Source organism: Leucoraja erinacea, chromosome 1 (genome assembly GCF_028641065.1).
Source record: "Leucoraja erinacea ecotype New England chromosome 1, Leri_hhj_1, whole genome shotgun sequence".
NCBI classification, from domain to species: domain Eukaryota; kingdom Metazoa; phylum Chordata; class Chondrichthyes; order Rajiformes; family Rajidae; genus Leucoraja; species Leucoraja erinaceus.
In genome coordinates, this window is record NC_073377.1 from 141,935,683 (window position 1) to 141,954,445 (window position 18,763).

The window sequence follows — 18,763 nt, forward strand, 5'->3', positions numbered from 1 at the left end:
CTCATCGTAACTCCTCATAAAATACAGATCAAACTTAGCTCGTTTAATCTTACTATTTTATATTGCAACACTCCATTATTTAAGGATTAATGATAGAGAAATCTTAAAGCATCAAAATCAAACAAAAACTGAGGACTCTGTCACTGCTGTCACAACATCTTACAACACAAATTTTAAGTTGTATTGATGTTTAATCATGCTGAGTTTTCTGGATTTGACTAGCATAACATTGCATTTCATACAAAGACAATTGACATTGCTCCTCCACATTACAGTCAGTTCTTTCACTAACAAAATCACTTTTATTGATTCATATTGTTGCTAACAATGCATTTTTACACTTCTCACCACACATGTTAGTACAGTAGATGTCAATAACAGCTCTGATAATTTTCATTTTGCAGAGAACAGCATTCTGCTAAAATGTTCCACATCATTCAGGATATGTAGTTAAGGAATATGTTGGTAAGAAATCCCTATAAGTGTAAAAAAAAGCATTGCCACAGATATCTTACAAATGGCCTGGCAATAACTAAAGGTTGCACCTAATACAGCCCATGGCGTTTTCTCTTCCCCTAACAAGGCAATTCCTACAACACGTGTTCATGAAGGAACAACACAAGATGCTGGAAGATCGAAGGTACACAAAAATGCTGGAGAAACTCAGTGGTTGCAGCAGCATCTATGGAGCGAAGGAAATAGGTGACGTTTCGGGCCGAAACCCTTCTTCAGACTGATGGGGGGTGGGGGGGGAGAAGGAAGGAAAAAGGGAGGAGGAGGAGCCCGAGGGAGGGGAGATGGGAGGAGACAGCTCGGGGGTTAAGGAAAGGGAGGAGACAGCAAGGGCTAGCAAAATTGGGAGAATTCAATGTTCATGCCACCCGGACGCAAGCAACCCAGGCGGAATATGAGGTGCTGTTCCTCCAATTTCCGGTGTTGCTCACTCTGGCAATGGAGGAGACCCAGGACAGAGAGGTCAGATTGGGAATGGGAGGAGGAGTTGAAGTACTGAGCCACCGGGAGTTCAGGTAGGTTATTGCGGACTGAGCGGAGGTGTTCGGCGAAACGATCGCCCAACCTCCGCTTAGTCTCACCGATGTAAATCAGCTGACATCTAGAGCAGCGGATGCAGTAGATGAGGTTGGAGGAGATACAGGTGAACCTTTGTCGCACCTGTAACGACTGCTTGGGTCCTTGAATGGAGTCGAGGGGGGAGGTGAAGGGACAGGTGTTGCATTTCTTGTGGTTGCAATGGTAAGTGCCCGGGGAGGGGGTGGTACGGGAGGGAAGGGAAGAATTGACAAGGGAGTTGCGGAGGGAGCGGTCTTTGCGGAAGGCAGACATGGGGGAAGTTGGGAAGATGTGGCGAGTGGTGGGGTCATGTTGGAGGTGGCGGAAATGGCGGAGGATTATTTGTTGTATTTGCCGGCTGGTGGGATGAAAGGTGAGGACTAGGGGGGCTCTGCCCTTGTTGCGAATGCGGGGATGGGGAGAGAGAGCAGTGTTGCGGGGTATGGAAGAGACCCTGGTGCGAGCCTCATCTATGGTGGAGGAGGGGAATCCCCATTCCCTGAAGAGCGAGGACATTTCCGATGCCCTGGTGTGGAACGTCTCATCCTGGGAACAGATGCGGCGTAGGTGGAGGAATTGGGAGTAGGGGATGGAGTCTTTACAAGGGGCAGGGTGGGAAGACGTGTAGTCCAGATAGCCATGTGAGTCAGTTGGTTTGTAGTGTATGTCGGTCAGAAGTCTGTCCCCTGCGATGGAGATGGTGAGGTCAAGGAATGGTAGGGAAGTGTCGGAAATGGTCCAGGTGTATTGGAGTGCCGGAAGGAAGTTGGTGGTGAAGTGGATGAAGTCAGTCAGTTGTGTGTGGGTGCAGGAGGTGGCCCCAAAGCAGTTGTCAATGTAATGGAGGTAGAGGTCGGGGATGGGGCCCTGGTACTTATTGAACAAGGATTGTTCAACATACCCGACAAAGAGGCAGGCGTAGCTGGGGCCCATGCGTGTGCCCATAGCTACGCCTTGTGTTTGGAGGAAATGGGAGGAGTCAAACGTAAAGTTGTTGAGGGTGAGGACCAACTCCGCTAGGCGGAGGAGAGTGTCAGTGGCTGGGTATAGGTTGCTCCTCTGGTCGAGGAAGAACCGGAGGGCTTTGAGGCCATCCTGGTGGGGGATGGAGGTGTAGAGTGACTGGACGTCCATGGTGAAGATGAGGGGGTGAGGGCCTAGAGAGTGGAATGCGCGGAGGTGGCGGAGAGTGTCTGAGGTGCCTTGACAACTGTTCCCACTACAAGCACATCTAAAGCACGCAGTATGTGCCCAGGCCAGCATGGAAAACCACCTCAAGTCAATTGATAGAATTGAGCGGCTGGTCTGGTATACTCTGGAATTTAGAAGGGTGAGAGATGATCTTATTGAAACGTATAAGATTATTAAGGGATTGGACACGCTAGAGGCAGCAAACATGTTCCCGATGTTGGGGGAGTCCAGAACCAGGGCCCACAGTTTAAGAAAAAAGCGTAAGCCATTTAGAACAGAGATGAGGAAACACTTTTTCACCAAGAGTTGTTAATCTGTGGAATTATCTGCCTCAGAGGGCAGTGGAGGCCAGTTCTCTGGATGCTTTCAAGAGCGAGTTAGAGCTCTTAAAGATAGCGGAGTCAGGGGATATGGGGAGAAGGCAGGAGCGGGGTAGTGATTGTGGATGATCAGCCATGAGCACATTGAATGGCGGTGCTGGCACGACTCCTGCACCTATTGTCTATTGAGTTCATTGTTGTGTGCAGTATAGTTAGATACAGCCACAATGAAGGATATTGGTTTGCAGCAGCAGCATCATAGGTACATATATCCAGACAAACACACAAAAGCAAATTGACAACAATGATACGACATTTGTACATTACATCCTGAAAGAATAGTGCAAGAAACAATAATTGGAAAAAAAAAATCCATATACTGCAAGAGGTAGATCGTAGAGTTCCATTAGGATTAGGGTTGTGCAGGTTGGTTTAAGAACCTGACATTTGTAGGTATAGTGGCCATTCCACAACCTGTGTGGGGTGTGGGACATCAGGTTCCTGAACATGAAACTCAATGGTAGCAGTGAGACAAGGGCAGGCCCAGATGATGGGGATCCTTGGTGATAGCTGCTGCCTTCTTCAGGCAGCATCTCATGCAGGTGCTTTGGTTGGTGGGGAAGGCTGTGCTCATGATGGATCAGGCTGAGGTCACCATTCTCGGCTGCCACCTGCGTTCGTGTGAGTTGGATTGATCATACCCAAGCCATGATGCGAGTTCAGGCCGAGAAATAGGTTAACCCACTCATCCCTCGGATCAATCTTGTAAACCTCCTCTGGACCCTCTCCAGAGCCAGCATATCCTTCCTCAGATGTGGTGCCCAAAGTTGTTCACAATATTCCAAATGCCACCGCCTTATAGAGCCGCAGCATTAAGAGCCTGTCCCACTTTCCCGGCTTAATCCAAAACCTTTCCCGAGTTTAAAGGACCAAAAAAGAAATTTAAATTTTGGTGATCTACAAACTCCTACAACCTTCCACGACTATGTTCACGAACTACTACGAGTATGTCTACGAATTCCCATGACTATTTCGATGCCCTACTTACAAATATTTCTACGGTCTCCTCCGTTCCTCCCCCCTCCTCCGTTCCTTAGTCTTCCACATCAAGGATCAACTATGATTAGCCACGAGTGGAAAATGATCACAAACCTTCTTGAAATAAATGCTCGCATTGAGTTTGCTTTCTTTACTACTGATTCTACTTGCAGATTACATTTTTGGGAATCCTGCACCAGCACTCCCAAGTCCCTTTGCACCTCCGATTTCTGGATTCTCTCCTTATTGAGATAATCGTCTACGCCTTGATTCCTACTACCAAAATGCATGCCTTCACATTTTGCTACACTATATTCCATCTGCCACTTCTCTGCCCACTCTCCCAACCTGTCCAAGTCCTTCTGCAGAGTCCCTGCTTTCTCTACACTACCTGCCCATCCACATATTTTCGTATCATCCGCAAACTTGGCCACAAAGCCTCCAATCCCCTCGTCCAAATCAGTGATATACAAATATATTGAGTATATTCAATTCCAAAATAGATTTTTGGTCTTTGGATGAAGTCAAGGGTTATGGGAAATAGGCAGGAAAGTAGGGTTGCAGCTATGACTGGTTCACCCATCTTCTAACTGAGTGGTGGAGCAGGGTCTTAGATCTGCTTCTTCATAAGGTAAGTGGCAATTAATTGTGTCCTATTAAGATTTAGTTATCCCACAAATATTAGTCATCGCATGTATCTACGATTTCACCCATTAATTGGGCATTTGCAATGAAAAGAAATTCTGTGATTTAATGCCCATCTTATAGGTGCTTAATCATTCAAAAAATCATTAAGTGAACCATTGAAGTTGCTTATTCATGGCCTCGACGCTCTATACAGAATCTCTGTGTTCTCATCAAACTACAAAGTTTGCATTCTTTGTTTGAAAACTGCAGTTCTATGTTTCCTTACCACAAATGCTTGAACTGTATGTCAAATTCTTAAATTCATCTGAATTAGTTTAGTTTAGAGATACAGCGCGGCAACAGGCCCTATGGCCCACCGAGTCCACACCGACCAGCAATCCCCGCACATTAACATTATCCTACACACTATGGCCAATTTACAATGTCACCAAGCTAATCAACCTACAAACCTGCACATCTTTGGAGTGTGGGGGGAAACCGGAGCGCCCGGAGAAAACCCACGCAGGTCACGGGGAGAACGTACAAAGTCCATACAGACAAGCACCCGTAGTCAGGATCAAACCCAGGTTTCTGGCGCTGTAAGGCCGCAACTCTACCGCTGTACCACCGTGCCAACCTTGCATTATTTTAGTACTTCCCTGCATGGGATTTCAATGGCAATTTTCAGACTGGGAAATGCTTGTTTATTATTAAAACAAATGCTTTCATAAAATCTAATTTAAATGACTCTTACCAGCTTTGAATAACTAAACCATCATTAATTAATTATACTAGCATTCCATATGGAACCATAGTGTAACTCTGGGACATTTTAATCTAAAATTGAATTGTATAATGACGTGTTATTGAGTACATAGTGATTTGGTTTCAATAAAAAGTAAATAGTCAGAAAGGATAATTCTATAATTACAACAGCTCCAATGTCTGTGAATTGTTTTCTGGTTCTTCTTTAATTTTGCCTCATGTGTGCATAGTTCACGACTGGCATGAACCTCTCATGCAAAAGCAGTTTGAGCCCTGCATCATCATTGCTTGACCTGTCATGGTGGTCGTCCTTAGGATCCGCTCCACACCCCATCAGTTCCAACTAATCACTTGCTACTGATTATTACTTTCAACGCTCCAAATTAAACTATTGCCCAACGTTCCCACTTTGTTGAACTGTACCATTCTGGTAGAAGGGTTATGATGGCGCAGCAGTAGAGTTACTGCCTTACAGCGAATGCAGCGCCGGAGACCCGGGTTCGATCCTGACTACGGGTGCTGCCTGTACGGAGTTTGTACGTTCTCCCCGTGACCTGCATGGGTTTTCTCCAAGATCTACAGTTTCCTCCCACACTCTAAGGACGTACGGGTTTGTAGGTTAATTGGCTTGGTTGTCCATAGTGGGTCTGTTCCGCGCTGTATCTCAAAACTAAATTAAACTAACGTAAATACCCAAAACGTTACCATTCCTTCTCTCCAGAGATGCTGCCTGTCCCGCTGAGTTACTCCAGCATTTTGTATCTACCTGTATCATTCTGGTGGTCTGATCTGCCCATTTTGATTCTTTCCCGTTGATTCACTGAGTTATTCCAGCTTGTGTCTATCTTCAGTTTAAAACAGCATCTGCAGTTCCTTCCTACACATTGATTCTTTCCACTATCTACTCAGAGATGTCTTGCCTGAAGCCATCACACAAACTGTGCTGCATGACTAATGGGCCTGTCCCACTTACGCAACTTTTTCGGCATCTGCCGGCACCCGTCATAGGTCATCGCAGGTCGCCGAAAATGTTCAACATGTTGAAAATCCAGTGGCGACCAGAACAAGGTATGACTCCTTGGACGACTACTCATGACCATACAGGCTTCTCCCCACGACATGTTGCCGAGCTGTCGCCTGTATAGTCGTGATTCGTCTCCTCAGTCGCCCAAAGAGTCGTTGCATCTTTCTGGTCGCCGTTGGATGTTCAACATGTTGAAAATTTTCTGCGACCTGCGATGACCTATGACGGGTGCTGGCAGTCGCCAAAAAAGTTGCGTAAGTGGGACAGGCCTATAAGGCTCTTAAAAAACAATCGGTTGCTGTATATAGACACAAAAACCTGGAGTAACTCAGCAGGTCAGCCTGCAACTCTAGAGAAGATGAATAGGTGAGAAAAGAAGGGTCTCGACCCGAAATGTCACCTATTCCTTTTCTCCAGAAATGCTGTCTGACCCGCTGAGTTACTCCAGCCTTTTGTGTCTCTTCGGTTTGAACCAGCATCTGCAATTCATTACTACACATTTAATCTGTCACTATATTCCCAGCATCCAGTCATGGCCTCTCAGACCAAGAGTTGCTGATCTCCTTGATTGAGGCCTCTCTCCCCATGATCAACATGACTACCTTCAAAAAGAATGAGGCTGCAGACTTTTGCATTCATGAGTGTTTAACTCGGGGGGAAGAGCAATGGGGAGGGGGGAGGGAGGGAGAACAAAGGAGGAACTGTCACGGGGGGGTGGGGAATTTGTAACTTTGTAAGTGCCTCTAAAGTCCAAAGATCTTTTAAAGCAATCACTCTTTTCTCAAAGCTAAGTGTGCACAGTCCAAGCTGAGGGTTGTAACCACCAGGGCCAGGTGGGCCTGTCGTCACCAGCGAATGTCCGTTCCTGCAGGATTTCCTGGCCGTGGGCAACTGCTGCCTGCTGCTGCAGATACGATCTGGTGAAAGGAAGGCCGGCCTCTGTGATGGAACCGGCACAGAATGCTGCGACCCCACCCCACGGGACTGAGCTTACAACTGGTCCTGTTCACATGCAGAATACACAAAGGAGTTCGAGAAAATGGGGTGGTGCGGTGGCACAGAGTTACACACTGAACGATTTCTTCTCGTTTATGATATTGTTTACAGTGTACTATGTTGACACATCCTGTCATGCTGCCTGCAATTGTTCTATCTGGGACACATGACAATAAAACACTGGACTTTTACAAAGGCAGAGACTGGAGTTCGATCCTGACTATGGGTGCTGTCTGTACGGAGGTTGAGTTTAGTTTAGTTTAGTTTAGTTCACAGCGCAGAAGAAAGCTCTCCGGCCCACCGAGTCCGCACTGACTAGCTGTCTCCGCATATTAATGCTATCTTACACACACGCACGTTCCCTGTTGGATTGCAACCTTGTCGTGGTCGGGGAGCTTGTGTGTCTCAGTGACCCCTAGAGCTATGCCAGCGGGAGATTCATCTCCTGTTAGGATCTCCCATGCTGGACAGGTCGAAGGGTAGCGGCGAGACGAAGAGCGATCCACTGGTCCTCCAGGTTGGAGGTTGAGCACAGGGCTAACAACCCTGTCTCGTAAAACAAATATGTTACGGAAACAGCCACTGAAGGAATCAACACTACTGGTGGAGGACCTTTGTTTCTGCCCTACATGCCAGGAGACATAGTAAGTAAGTAAGTAAGTAAGTAACATACATGCACACACACAGAGATAATGGATAACTTTTACACTTATACCAAGCCAATTAACTTACAAACCTGTACGTCTTTTGGAATGTGGGAGGAAACCGAAGATCTCGGAGAAAAGCCACGTGGTCACGGGGAGAACGTACAAACTCTGTACAGGCAGCACCCGTAGTGGACTATTTGCATACCTTGACAAATAATTTTACTGTGACTTGTCACATGTGACAATAAAGTATTCAATTCAATTCAATTCAATTAGGCAGAACAGTTTGTGGCCAGCAATGCGCCATTCTTCCAGTGCACCGTTACAAGCACATTTCACTTCTCGGATTTCTCATTTACAGACATACAGTTGGTAGAATTTCGTAATGATTTACTAGTTTTACTTTCCTATCCAAATAATATCCTTTCCTTATCAGTAGAAAGCGAGGCATTTCATGAAACTAGTCACTGGAGCCATGGTTCTATTCCGCAGATGATGGACACAGCCTTGTTTTCTATCATCATTTTCCACGGGTGTTTCAAGTCAATGGCATCAGATTAGTCTGTTACGGCAGTAAAACAGCTCAGCCTAATGCTGTCTTTATTCTCCTCACAGTCACTGAAGAAAAGACTAAGCCCCAAAGCCGTGAGTATGATCTGGCAATGCATTTAGAATGCGTCGTCAAAACTACATTAACAGCTCAATCATTATATCTAATTTACTTGTAACTAACTCTTATACTTTACTTCATTTATTGCACCAGTGCAGAAAATGTGCCCAGCTCAGAAGCAAACATGTATGGTCAACCTTCAGACTGAAGAAGGATTTCGAACCGAAACATCACCCATTCCTAATCTCCAGAGATGTTGCCTATTTCAACCAGCATCTGCAGTTCTTTCCTGCACATACATGGTGAACCCATGTTGATTGCTTTCATCTCCTTAGCTTGAGGATCGACATAAAATGCTGGAGTAACTCAGCGGGATAGGCAGCATCTCTGGAGAGAAGGAACGGGTGACGTTTCAGGTCGAGACCCTTCTTCAGACTGATGTCAGGGGAGTGGGTTAAAATGTTGTCGGAGACAGTAAAGGGTCTGTTCCACTAGGTGATTTTTTTCGGCGACTGCCGGCACTGACGTATCAGGTCACTGAAAAATTTTCGGCGTGATGCCGTATTGACACACGGCGTTTTTTCAAGTGTCGCAACATTTTTTTTGTCGCCGCTGGATTTTGAAATATTCAAAATCTTTTGCCGACCCTGATATGATGCCGGCAGTAGCTGAAAAAAATTGCCAAGTGGGACAGGCCCTTAAGACTGGTGGGAGAACTGGGAAGGGAGAGGTGATGGAGAGAGAGGGAAAGCAAGGGCTACTTGAAGTTACTTAATGGGACACTAAACGAGTATCAGTAGTTCTTTCATGCACTCCTTAGCTCAGGGCTTGCACTCGGCATCAACAAAACCTTCAAAGGGAGAATTTGTTGGAGTGTGATAAAACCTCACATTCTTTTTTTTTAAATGTGCTTCTGTCAAGAACATTTTTCTGATCAAGGTGTGTAAAATCTAGCGAGTGAAGGTTTCGTCAGACCATGTGCACATCGGCATGTTTCAGTAGGAGCAAGCAGTCATTGTCAATGAGCTTTTCAAATCCTGCAGATGCCAAGTGAAATAGTAATTTAAAACGTTTTACTACTGTCAAACTTGAGGTGTGCAACATTGCAAAAAGCCAATGAAAGGCAACAGCATCTTGTCTGGCAGCCACACCAATGCCTGGCTGACAACTTCAATAGAAGCTTTCTTCTCGAAGAAAAAAAGGTACTTCCTCCCCATTTTTAGGTTCATCTCTTGTTTTTTCAGATTTTGATTATTGTTTTTTTCTATCTCCTCGTTTGAGTTGCTCATCATTCTCAGCGGAAGGGAAATGAGGCCCAACCGGCTTCTAGATAATGAATCCTCTTGCTTAGAGCTTGAGAATTTAGTTTCTCCAAAAAAAAATGGCAGATTAGCCCATTGAAGTGTAAAACAAAGCTACAAATGCTGGAAAGACTCAGCGAGTTAGTCGTCATCTGTGAAGCTTGAAACACAGTTAAGAGGAAAAATGATCATTATCTCCAATTTGCGGCCCCAATCGGGTTTCGTTTTCAAGAGTTGTGGCCCTGTCACACTTAGGTGACTGCAGGCGACTATGCGGTTGCCACATGTTCACGGATGGTTGCCGGGGAGTTTCCTTCATGGTCGTGAGGAGTTCCCGCATTCTGGGAACTAGTCAAGGCCTCATTATGGTCGCTGCAAAATTTTCAACATGTTTTCGTGCCATAGGTGCAGTGGTAGTGGGTTGCCAGGAGGTCGAAGGTTGTAGTAGGTTCTCGTAGGTTGTAGCCGGCGCTGACAGGTGAATTTCATTGGCTCATCGGGAAAAAAATACGTAAGCAGTAGTTTTCGTAACCAAGGATAACCGACCAGTAATGTTAAAGTCCGCCGAGCTTCACAGCCGTGTATCTCTGGCTTCTTAATAGTTGTCTCCACTCCTTCTCCCTCCTTATCTCCCCTTCTTTTACAGGACTTACGTGACCCTTCCCGTACACTGTCCTTTCACCGTCTTATTTACAGCGCCAACCTTACTGTTCATCTCGGTTTGTGTCTCTATCACCTTGGCTTTGCACCGTGTGAATTTCACTCAGACAGCGCTCCCCCCGCTTGCCCTGCCCCCCACCTGCATAACGGGCTGGTGAAGGAAGCGATGTGTGTGCGTGTGCGTGTGCGTGTGTTCCATTCTGACAGTCGACGTTCCAGTCGCCGGTTTTTCAGTCGACAGCCGGCGACTTGAAAAATCGCCTGTAGGACAGGCCCATCAGTTTCTCACCCTGTCAAACGTAGCTCTTACTTCTTCACCTACCACTGTCTGTTGACATCTATTCTCACAATAATTTAAGGCGACACAATAGCCCCGCTGGTAGAGTTGTTGCTAAACATCCCCAGAGACTCAGGTTCGATCTTCTTTGTGACCACAACCAATGGATGTCTGGAAGGAGATTACGAAGAAGATCTTGGTTGGGACAAAAGCACAGTCAATGTTTGGGGAAGACCGTAAGGCAAGCAAATGCCCATGCGCACTTTTTCCTCTTAATAGGGGGGTTAGGTGAACGGGTGATTGATGGGCAGCGTGGACTCGGAAAAATACTTTGGAAGTTGACCATTACAGCACCAACTATGTTTGAAGTTACCTCTTACAAAAACTCTGGGATGTAAATTAGCAGGAACTTCAGGCTTTCATATTCATCAACTTTTCCAGTTTTTTTTTCTGGAGTTACAGCATGGAAACAGGATGTTCGGCCCACCGAGTCCACACCAACCAGCGATCCCCGCACATTAACACTATCCTACACACACTCGGGACAATTTACACATACACTAAGCCAATTAACCTACAAACCTGTACGTCTTTGGAGTGGTTTTGTTTTGATAAATACTACCTTTAGTTTCTTATTGTCAAATGATAATATTGATCAATAATATTGATTACTAATATTGATTCTCTTATATCGAGTATGGTTTGTGTGTCTTCCATGAAAATAGACACAGTGTTTAATGCTTCTGCAATTTTCTTATTTCCCTTCATAAACCCATCTGTGTGTCTTCAAGGCAGCCTGATTTGTCCTCAGTAATCCTTTTCCATATTCGTACATGCCCCTAAAAGCTCCTATTTAAAACTATTATGACTATTTGTGAAAGATTTCTATCTTTCTCGCCAGGTTCCTCTCACATTCTATCTATTCTTCCTTTTATCAATGCCTTAGTCTGCACATACTGGATCTAAAATGCCCTCAAACTACAGCCTTACTGCTATTTCTGGAAACGTTATAGCCTCCTTCTTGGATTTAATGTGACTTCCATCCATGGATGAAACACTTTTCCATTATCAGTATTAGTACTGTGAAAGTTTTTTCTCCCATTTTGTGCACTGGTTCTTTAACTGTTAACCCTTGTCTCTCCGCTGTCATACCGTTGAAATTGCCATTCCCGTTTCACAAAGAAGGCTCATCAGCGTCTCTTCTTCCTGAGGAGACTGAAGAAGGTCCATCTGTCTCCTCAGATCCTGGTGAACTTCCCCCCCCCCGGACACTTATTATTTTTTATTCAAATCGTTTGCTATGTCGCTCTTCAAGGGAGATGCTAAATGCATTTCGTTGTCTCTGTACTGTACACTGACAATGACAATTAAAATTGAATCTGAATCTTGAATCTAAATCTGAATCAAAGACCATCCAATTGCAGTCACGTAACATCACCTGCTCCACTTCAGTTTAATAAGTTCACAACCTTTGCTCTTTGTGTTTTGGTGATATTCAGACAGCGCTATCTGATGTCCTTTCCATGCTGCTCTCACTATAAGGTGCGTTTAATTTAATAATGTGCTTGAGTTCCATCCCCCGCCAGGTCCTGATCACTGATCACACTTTTCTTGCCAACTTACATCAATCTTAGTTCCTACATTCTATCTATTCGGCCTGCTCCTCTTGAACCCAATACCTCTGGAGTCATTGAGTCATGCAGTATGGAGAAAGGCCCTTCAACCCATCTTGTCCATATTGACCAATATGCTCCAATCCACACTAGTCCCATTTGCCTGCATCTGGCCCATATCCTTCCAAACCTTTCCTACCCATCCACATGTCCAAATACTATTCCCTGCTAATTGTTCCTGCTTCACCAACTTCATCTGGCAGCTAGATCATATACTTACCACCCTCTGTATGAAATGAAATGATTCAATTTATTGTCATTGTCAGTGTACAGTACAGAAAAAGTTAAAATACTTCCCCTTGCATGTTAAGCCTATGCTCTCTAGTTCTGGATTCCCTTACCCAATAGAAAAATACTGTGCATTCACCTTATCTATACTCTCTCATTATTTTGTACACCTCCTGCACTTCAAGGAATAAAGTCCTAGCCTGCCCAAGGCCACCCTTGAAGCTTCTTTGTGACAATAGCCAATGCATATCTGGCAGGAGGTTACCAGCAGACATGGAAATCGCTATCAAAACGTGGGAGGGACCGGGGGGGACACAGTTTCTTGGCGGCCGCGCGTGCATGCGCACATTCACCCAGATACCCGGGTTCAATCCTGACTTCGGGTGCCATCTGTGTGGAGTTTGCCCATTCTCTCTCTGACCATGTAGGTTTCCTCCTGTTCGAACAAGGGTCACGACCCGAAACGTCACCCATCCTTTAACTCCAGAGAAGCTGCCTGACCATCTGAGTTACTGCAACACTTTGGAGTTTTAAATAATCCTAACGTCAGACGGGAGCAATGCCCCCAGTCCCACAGCCAGCGCAGAGAAGCAGCGCTAAATCCAGCTCAACTCTGCCTGTTAATTTGCCAGCCCTGCCTGGACATGGGAACGATGGTCCAGGCTTACGCCCAGCGCGTAGAAGCAGAGCTAAATCCAGCTCAATTCTGCCTGTTTCGCCGGGTTAACCTACAGCCCTGTCTGCACTGACACGACACCAGTCCGGAGCCGTGGAGCTAGCGCTGCTTCTCCGCGCTGGCTGTAGGTTAACCTGGTGGGACAGGCAGAGTTGACCTGGATTTAGCGCTGCTTCTCTCCACTGGCTGTGGGCCTGGGGGCACTGCTACCGTCTGACTCCCGATGTCTCTGGCCACCCCCGGGCATGGGGGTGGGGAGGGCACTCGGGTGGGGACTGGGGATGGTCCAGTGGTGGTTCAGCAGCAATTGACGCGCCGGAGACCCGGGATCGATCCTGGCTGCGGATGAGGCGCAGGTCCGTGTCCAGGGCTGCCGAGAGTGGTTTTCCCTTTTGACCCTAGGACCTGGGCATGCAATTCAAGCTCCGCTCTATGATCTTTGCTCCACCAGGACATCTCCCTCCTCCAATAACTTAGCTCCATCCTCAGTCCCACCCCCCCTACTTCCGCCTCTGACCGACACCTCCCTCCTCCAATCATCGCGCTGAATCATCATGGTCCCGCCCCCCCCGGCACCCTTGATCATCAGTCCCACCCCCACTGTCTCGCGGAAAGCGGAGATTTTACCAGGTTTTAAATTCCATATTACAAAAAATGGGGGAGATAGTCCCCCACCTCTCAAAACGCCCCCCTCGGTTTTCCGCCCCTGGTTACCAGGAATATCTTGGTAAGGGACAAAACTACTTTGTGACTTTGTCAGCGCTGCATGTGTCGACTATTTCCATGCCTTGGGTATGCAAGCAGAGAATTTCACTGTGACTTGTCACTTGTGGCAATAAAGTATTCCATTCCACTCCCAGCACAGTCAATGTTTGGGGAAGATTGTAATGCAAGCAAATGCCTTGGCCCACTTTATCTATTAGTGGGGGGGTTATGTGAAAAGCAGAAGTCTCTTCTCCTTGATTGTGGACTTTGAGTGACCTTCCCTTCGAAGCAGTGAATAGCAAACTGTGAGATTAGCAGCAGAAGCAGCCATGGATGACCCTGTGGCTAGGATGATGACAGTCACCATGACATTGACATCCATCAAGCTGTCAAGGCGAGTTTGTGAAATTGGATTTGAGGTTTCCGGAAGTGATGGGCGACAGCAAGGCTGAAGTAAACACTTCAATGTTTAGCTCTTCAAGTTTCACATGTCAAGGAAAACCAAAGTGTGAGTTAACCTGGGTGTTCGTGAAGTAAATAAGGAGCATTATTTCTCAGACCGACGAGATTACGAGTCCCACTGCAGACAAACTTTGCGTATTGCAACATTGGGGCAATTCATGTCAGAAAATAAGTGCGAGAGAAAATGAAAATTTTGCTGAAAATTGAGGAGATAAATTTGCGGACGGATGTTGAGACACACGAAAATGTGCAAAACATTGTTCTCCAGATACAACTGCACAGTACAGCTATATTGAAATTGGGTGAATGAATCTGCAGCCCACTAGGTTTTATCAACAAAGTACGATTTGTTACATTACAGAAACAATTTAACTTTGCATGCAAGATCCTCTATGTAATGCGGATACGTTCAGTAGATTTTATTGCTATTTTCATATAAAGTTTAATTTGCTTAAAGCAATTACCTTTGGTAAGGCATATTTGGGTAACTTCATCTGAACAAACTGGTCCCGCCGATAAGAGACAAAATATTTTGTCTTATTTCCAGAGGTTGCCTGTGGAAAAAGGTACAAGATGTCAGGGATCACCTTAATGGAGAAAGTACTAAACAGACAACGATTAACAAACAAAACTGCTTCTCAAGAAGGGTCTCGACCCGAAACGTCACCTATTCCTTCGCTCCATAGATGCTGCCTCAACCGCTAAGTTTCTCCAGCATTATTATCTACCTCCTAAACTACAACGGTTGGTAACTTCTATATTTAGCCATTATGATACCACAAATCAAATTGTTATACAAGGCAGGAACATTGCCACTCTTTAGAATTTGTATTTATTTCTTATGTGATTCACTTCTTTTCCCATTTACTCATTCACTATCATTGCACTGTTATGACAGGTCAAGGGGAGAGGGGAGAGGGTAGGGCCAAGGATGTCCTGGTTGGGTTGCTCCTGGGCCTGGCCAAGCTGGCCATCTGCGAGTCACAGTGCCAGGCGGAAGAGGGCTCTGCCTGAGCCGGCCGCCTGCCCCTTTTCTGGGGTTAGGTCCATGCCCAGGTGGTACTTGAGAGGGACTACGTGCAACAGGGGGATTTCCGGTACCCACCGCTGGGCACCACGGGGGGGAGGGGGGGTGGGGGGTGCAATGTCGAATGCTTCCAATGTTGAATGCATTGACAAGGATTGTAACATGGCTATATAGTAGCTTATGTAGTATGTTTAAGAAGGAACTGCAGATGCTGGAAAATCAAAGGTAGACAAAAGTGCTGGAGAAAAGTGCGGGTGAGGCAGCATCTATGCAGCGAAGAAAATATTTGTTTATCTTGTATTATGGTGGTGGATTCTGTTTTGTTTTATTGTATTGTAAATATTATTTTTAATATTTGAATAAATATTTTTGTTTAAAAAAAAGGAAGGAGCTTGAACCCAGCTTGGGCATTGTTATTCAAGAACCATAATCCTGATGGTAGGCTGAGGTTTATGCGCTTTCCATTTTATTTCCGCCTTCCATGGGGAAATCTGTCCTCTGTGGAGAGTAGTTATTCCCTAATCACTAGAATGCATGGAATTTCAGATACATCCTACATTATGGCACCACATAATGAAAAGTGGAAGCAAATATTTAAAAAAAAGATAAATAGAATGTAAGCTTGAGATGAGAGTAGCAGTCCATGGCTGCATAAATCAACGAGCAACATCTGTACTTCCCAAGTCATGTAAGGAATTAGGGAAGACCTTAGAGATGAGGTGAGTGATACCCAAGGGAAGGAAAACACACATGAAAAAATGGTAATCTCTTTGAACAGGCTTTGCTGCATTAAAGTGCTATGGGCAGCTGGAGATTTGTAATGACTTAACAGATGTATGTCTTGAATATTCATAAGAGAACAACTAAGTGGATTGAGTCAAAAAATGGATGGGAATTATATAAATGGGAGAAACAAGATAAGGGTTTACATTGAATATTACATGATTTTTACTCTGATCGTTAAGAATGCTCAGAAATGAAATCACAAGAACCGTTATATATGTTTAATCAATGTCCCAAAAATATCAATCCATTATAAAGGAGATATTAAAAATGTAATTCATTTTTTATCATCATGGACATTAGAAAACAAGATCAAGGTAACAAAGCAGTTTGTTTAGAGGTACCAGATTATGCAGATTACATATTTATTTAGCCCTGCAAAACGTTACTGCAAAACATTACTTTAACAAGAACTAATGATCGATACCACTAGTTTAATACTAGTTTAGTTTGGTTTAGATGGAAACAGACCCTTCGGCTCAACGAGTTCACGCCGACCAGCGATCCTCGCACATTAACACTATCTTACACACACAAGGGACAATTTACACACACACCCAAGCCAATTAACCGACAAACCTGCACGTCTTTGGAGTATGGGAGGAAACCAAAGATGTCGGGAAAAAAATCCATGCGGGTCACGGGGAGAACGTACAAACTCCGTACAGATAAGCACCCACAGTCGGGATTGAACCCGGGTCTCTGGCACTGCAAACGCTGTAAGGCAGCAACTCTACCACTGTGCCACCGTGCCTCTGACAAATAATGTTATGTGACGAGGCAAAGGTATCTGAAGGAAAGGTAAGAGAAGAGAAGGACCCCAGAGCCTAACTAACTGGCATGATGAGTAGTACATTGATTTTAATATTGAACAGTTTATGTTAAAAAGTAAAAGAGTAAATGACATCTTTTTAATGTCATTTACTCTTTTACTTTTTAACATAAACTGTTGGAGGAGAAAACAATGCATGTGGGAAAACTGATCACTTGTAGGAAGTTAACATAATGATAAATAGTTTTACCTTAAACTGTACATAATAAATATATAAAGTCATTTGTTCAGTCAAATGTCAATACATTATTCCACCTTTCTCGTCATTAGACTATAATTTGTGCCAGGAGGCTCAAATTAGTACGCAGGAGGATTAAGGGCATCTAAAATCATGAGAGGAATAGATCGGGTAGATGCACAGAGGCTCTTGCCCAGAGTAGGTGAATCGAGGACCAGAGGACATAGGTTGAAGGTGAAGGGGAAAAGATTTAAATAGGAATCCGAGTGGTAACTTTTTCACAGAAAGGGTGGTGGGTGTATGGAACAAGCTGCCAGAGGAGGTCGTTGTGGCAGGGACTATCCCAATGCTTAAGAAGCAGTTGGACAGGGCCATGGATAGGACAGGTTTGGAGGGATATGGACCAAATGTGTGCATGTGGGAGTAGTGTAGCTGAGACATGTTGGGCGGTGTGGGCAAGTTGTGCCGAGGGGCCTGTTCCCACACTGTATCACTCTATGACTCTCAAATAATATGGAAGAGCATGCAGATACTGGAATCTGAGTACTTTTGATTGTTTTGTGTATGGTTGGATCAGGCTGTGTGTAGAGACAGAGCACGTGGGCACCAAGTGTCACTACCTGCTGAGGCTCTAACTGTCCCCTGGTGTTGTGAATGATGGGCCTGGCACAGATGCCACACAATGTGCCAGTCAGCTGGACATTGCCGCCCCATCTGTCCTTTGTGCAAAAATGTTCTTCCGGACCAACACCTTTGACCACAGGTCCATCAGGCAGTGGTCAGCACGGAACGTCCTACAGGAAACGGACTTGATGGATGCTGTGGTGTGGTTCCCAGAGCAGACTGCCCAGCTTGTCAGGTGAAATGCCTCATCGCCAGAACTCACCAAGCTTGGCTTGGTTGGCGATGAGAGGGGAGCCCTCCCAGTCAGATCCTTCCAGTACCGTCGGGACCTCACTACCAGCGTACGCGGCTCCTGGGATGGCTGCTACTGAGTGGACGGTTGCCCACCTCTTCACAGAGTGTGGATTTGCAAAGAGAGTCTGGAGAACGATGCAAGGGTCCCTGTCACAGTTTATCCCAAACTACTCCGTCACAGAGGACTCAGTGGTTTACGGACTGTTCCCAGGGACACATTCAGAGTCAGACGTCGAGTGCTGCTGGAAGGTCATCAACTCTGTGAAAGACGCTCTTTGGTCTGCCCAAGCTTTGTTGACCTCTCAGCGGAGTGAGATGTCCGTCACGGAATGTTGCCGACTGGCCCGCTGCGGACTGCAGGAGTACGTGCTGAGGGGCGCACTGAAGCTCGGTGCAGCCAATGCCAAGGCTCAGTGGGGGAGGAACACAGATAGGGTCCTTCTGCTGCTGGACTTGGGGGGCAGGGTGTGGTGGTGACACTCCTCAAACAAGGGAAGGGATATTAATCCAGGGGCACTTGAGTTAGTGAACACTACTGAATATAGCACATTACTCCTGTAAAGAGTCTCCGGTAAAGACTCTATCCCGTACTCCCTATTCCTCTGTCTACGCCGCATCGGCACGCAGAATGAGGTTATCCATACAAGATCATCGGAAATGTCCTCATTCTTTAGGAGACGGGGGTTCCTCTCTTCCTTTCTAGATGAGGCTCTCGCTAAGGTCTCCTCAATATCCCGCAGCTCCGCTCTTGCTC

General features: G+C 45.7%; 1 protein-coding gene across 2 annotated transcripts in view; it reads right to left on the minus strand.

Moving 5' to 3' along the window:
- Nucleotides 1-18,763, minus strand: part of sorcs2 (sortilin-related VPS10 domain containing receptor 2) — a 736,913-nt gene that overhangs the window by 171,532 nt on the left and 546,618 nt on the right. For both annotated transcript variants that reach the window (XM_055644862.1, XM_055644870.1), the window contains exon 8: nt 14,736-14,825. In XM_055644862.1, coding sequence (XP_055500837.1) covers nt 14,736-14,825 — 90 coding nt within the window. The remainder of the gene's footprint in view (nt 1-14,735; nt 14,826-18,763) is intronic.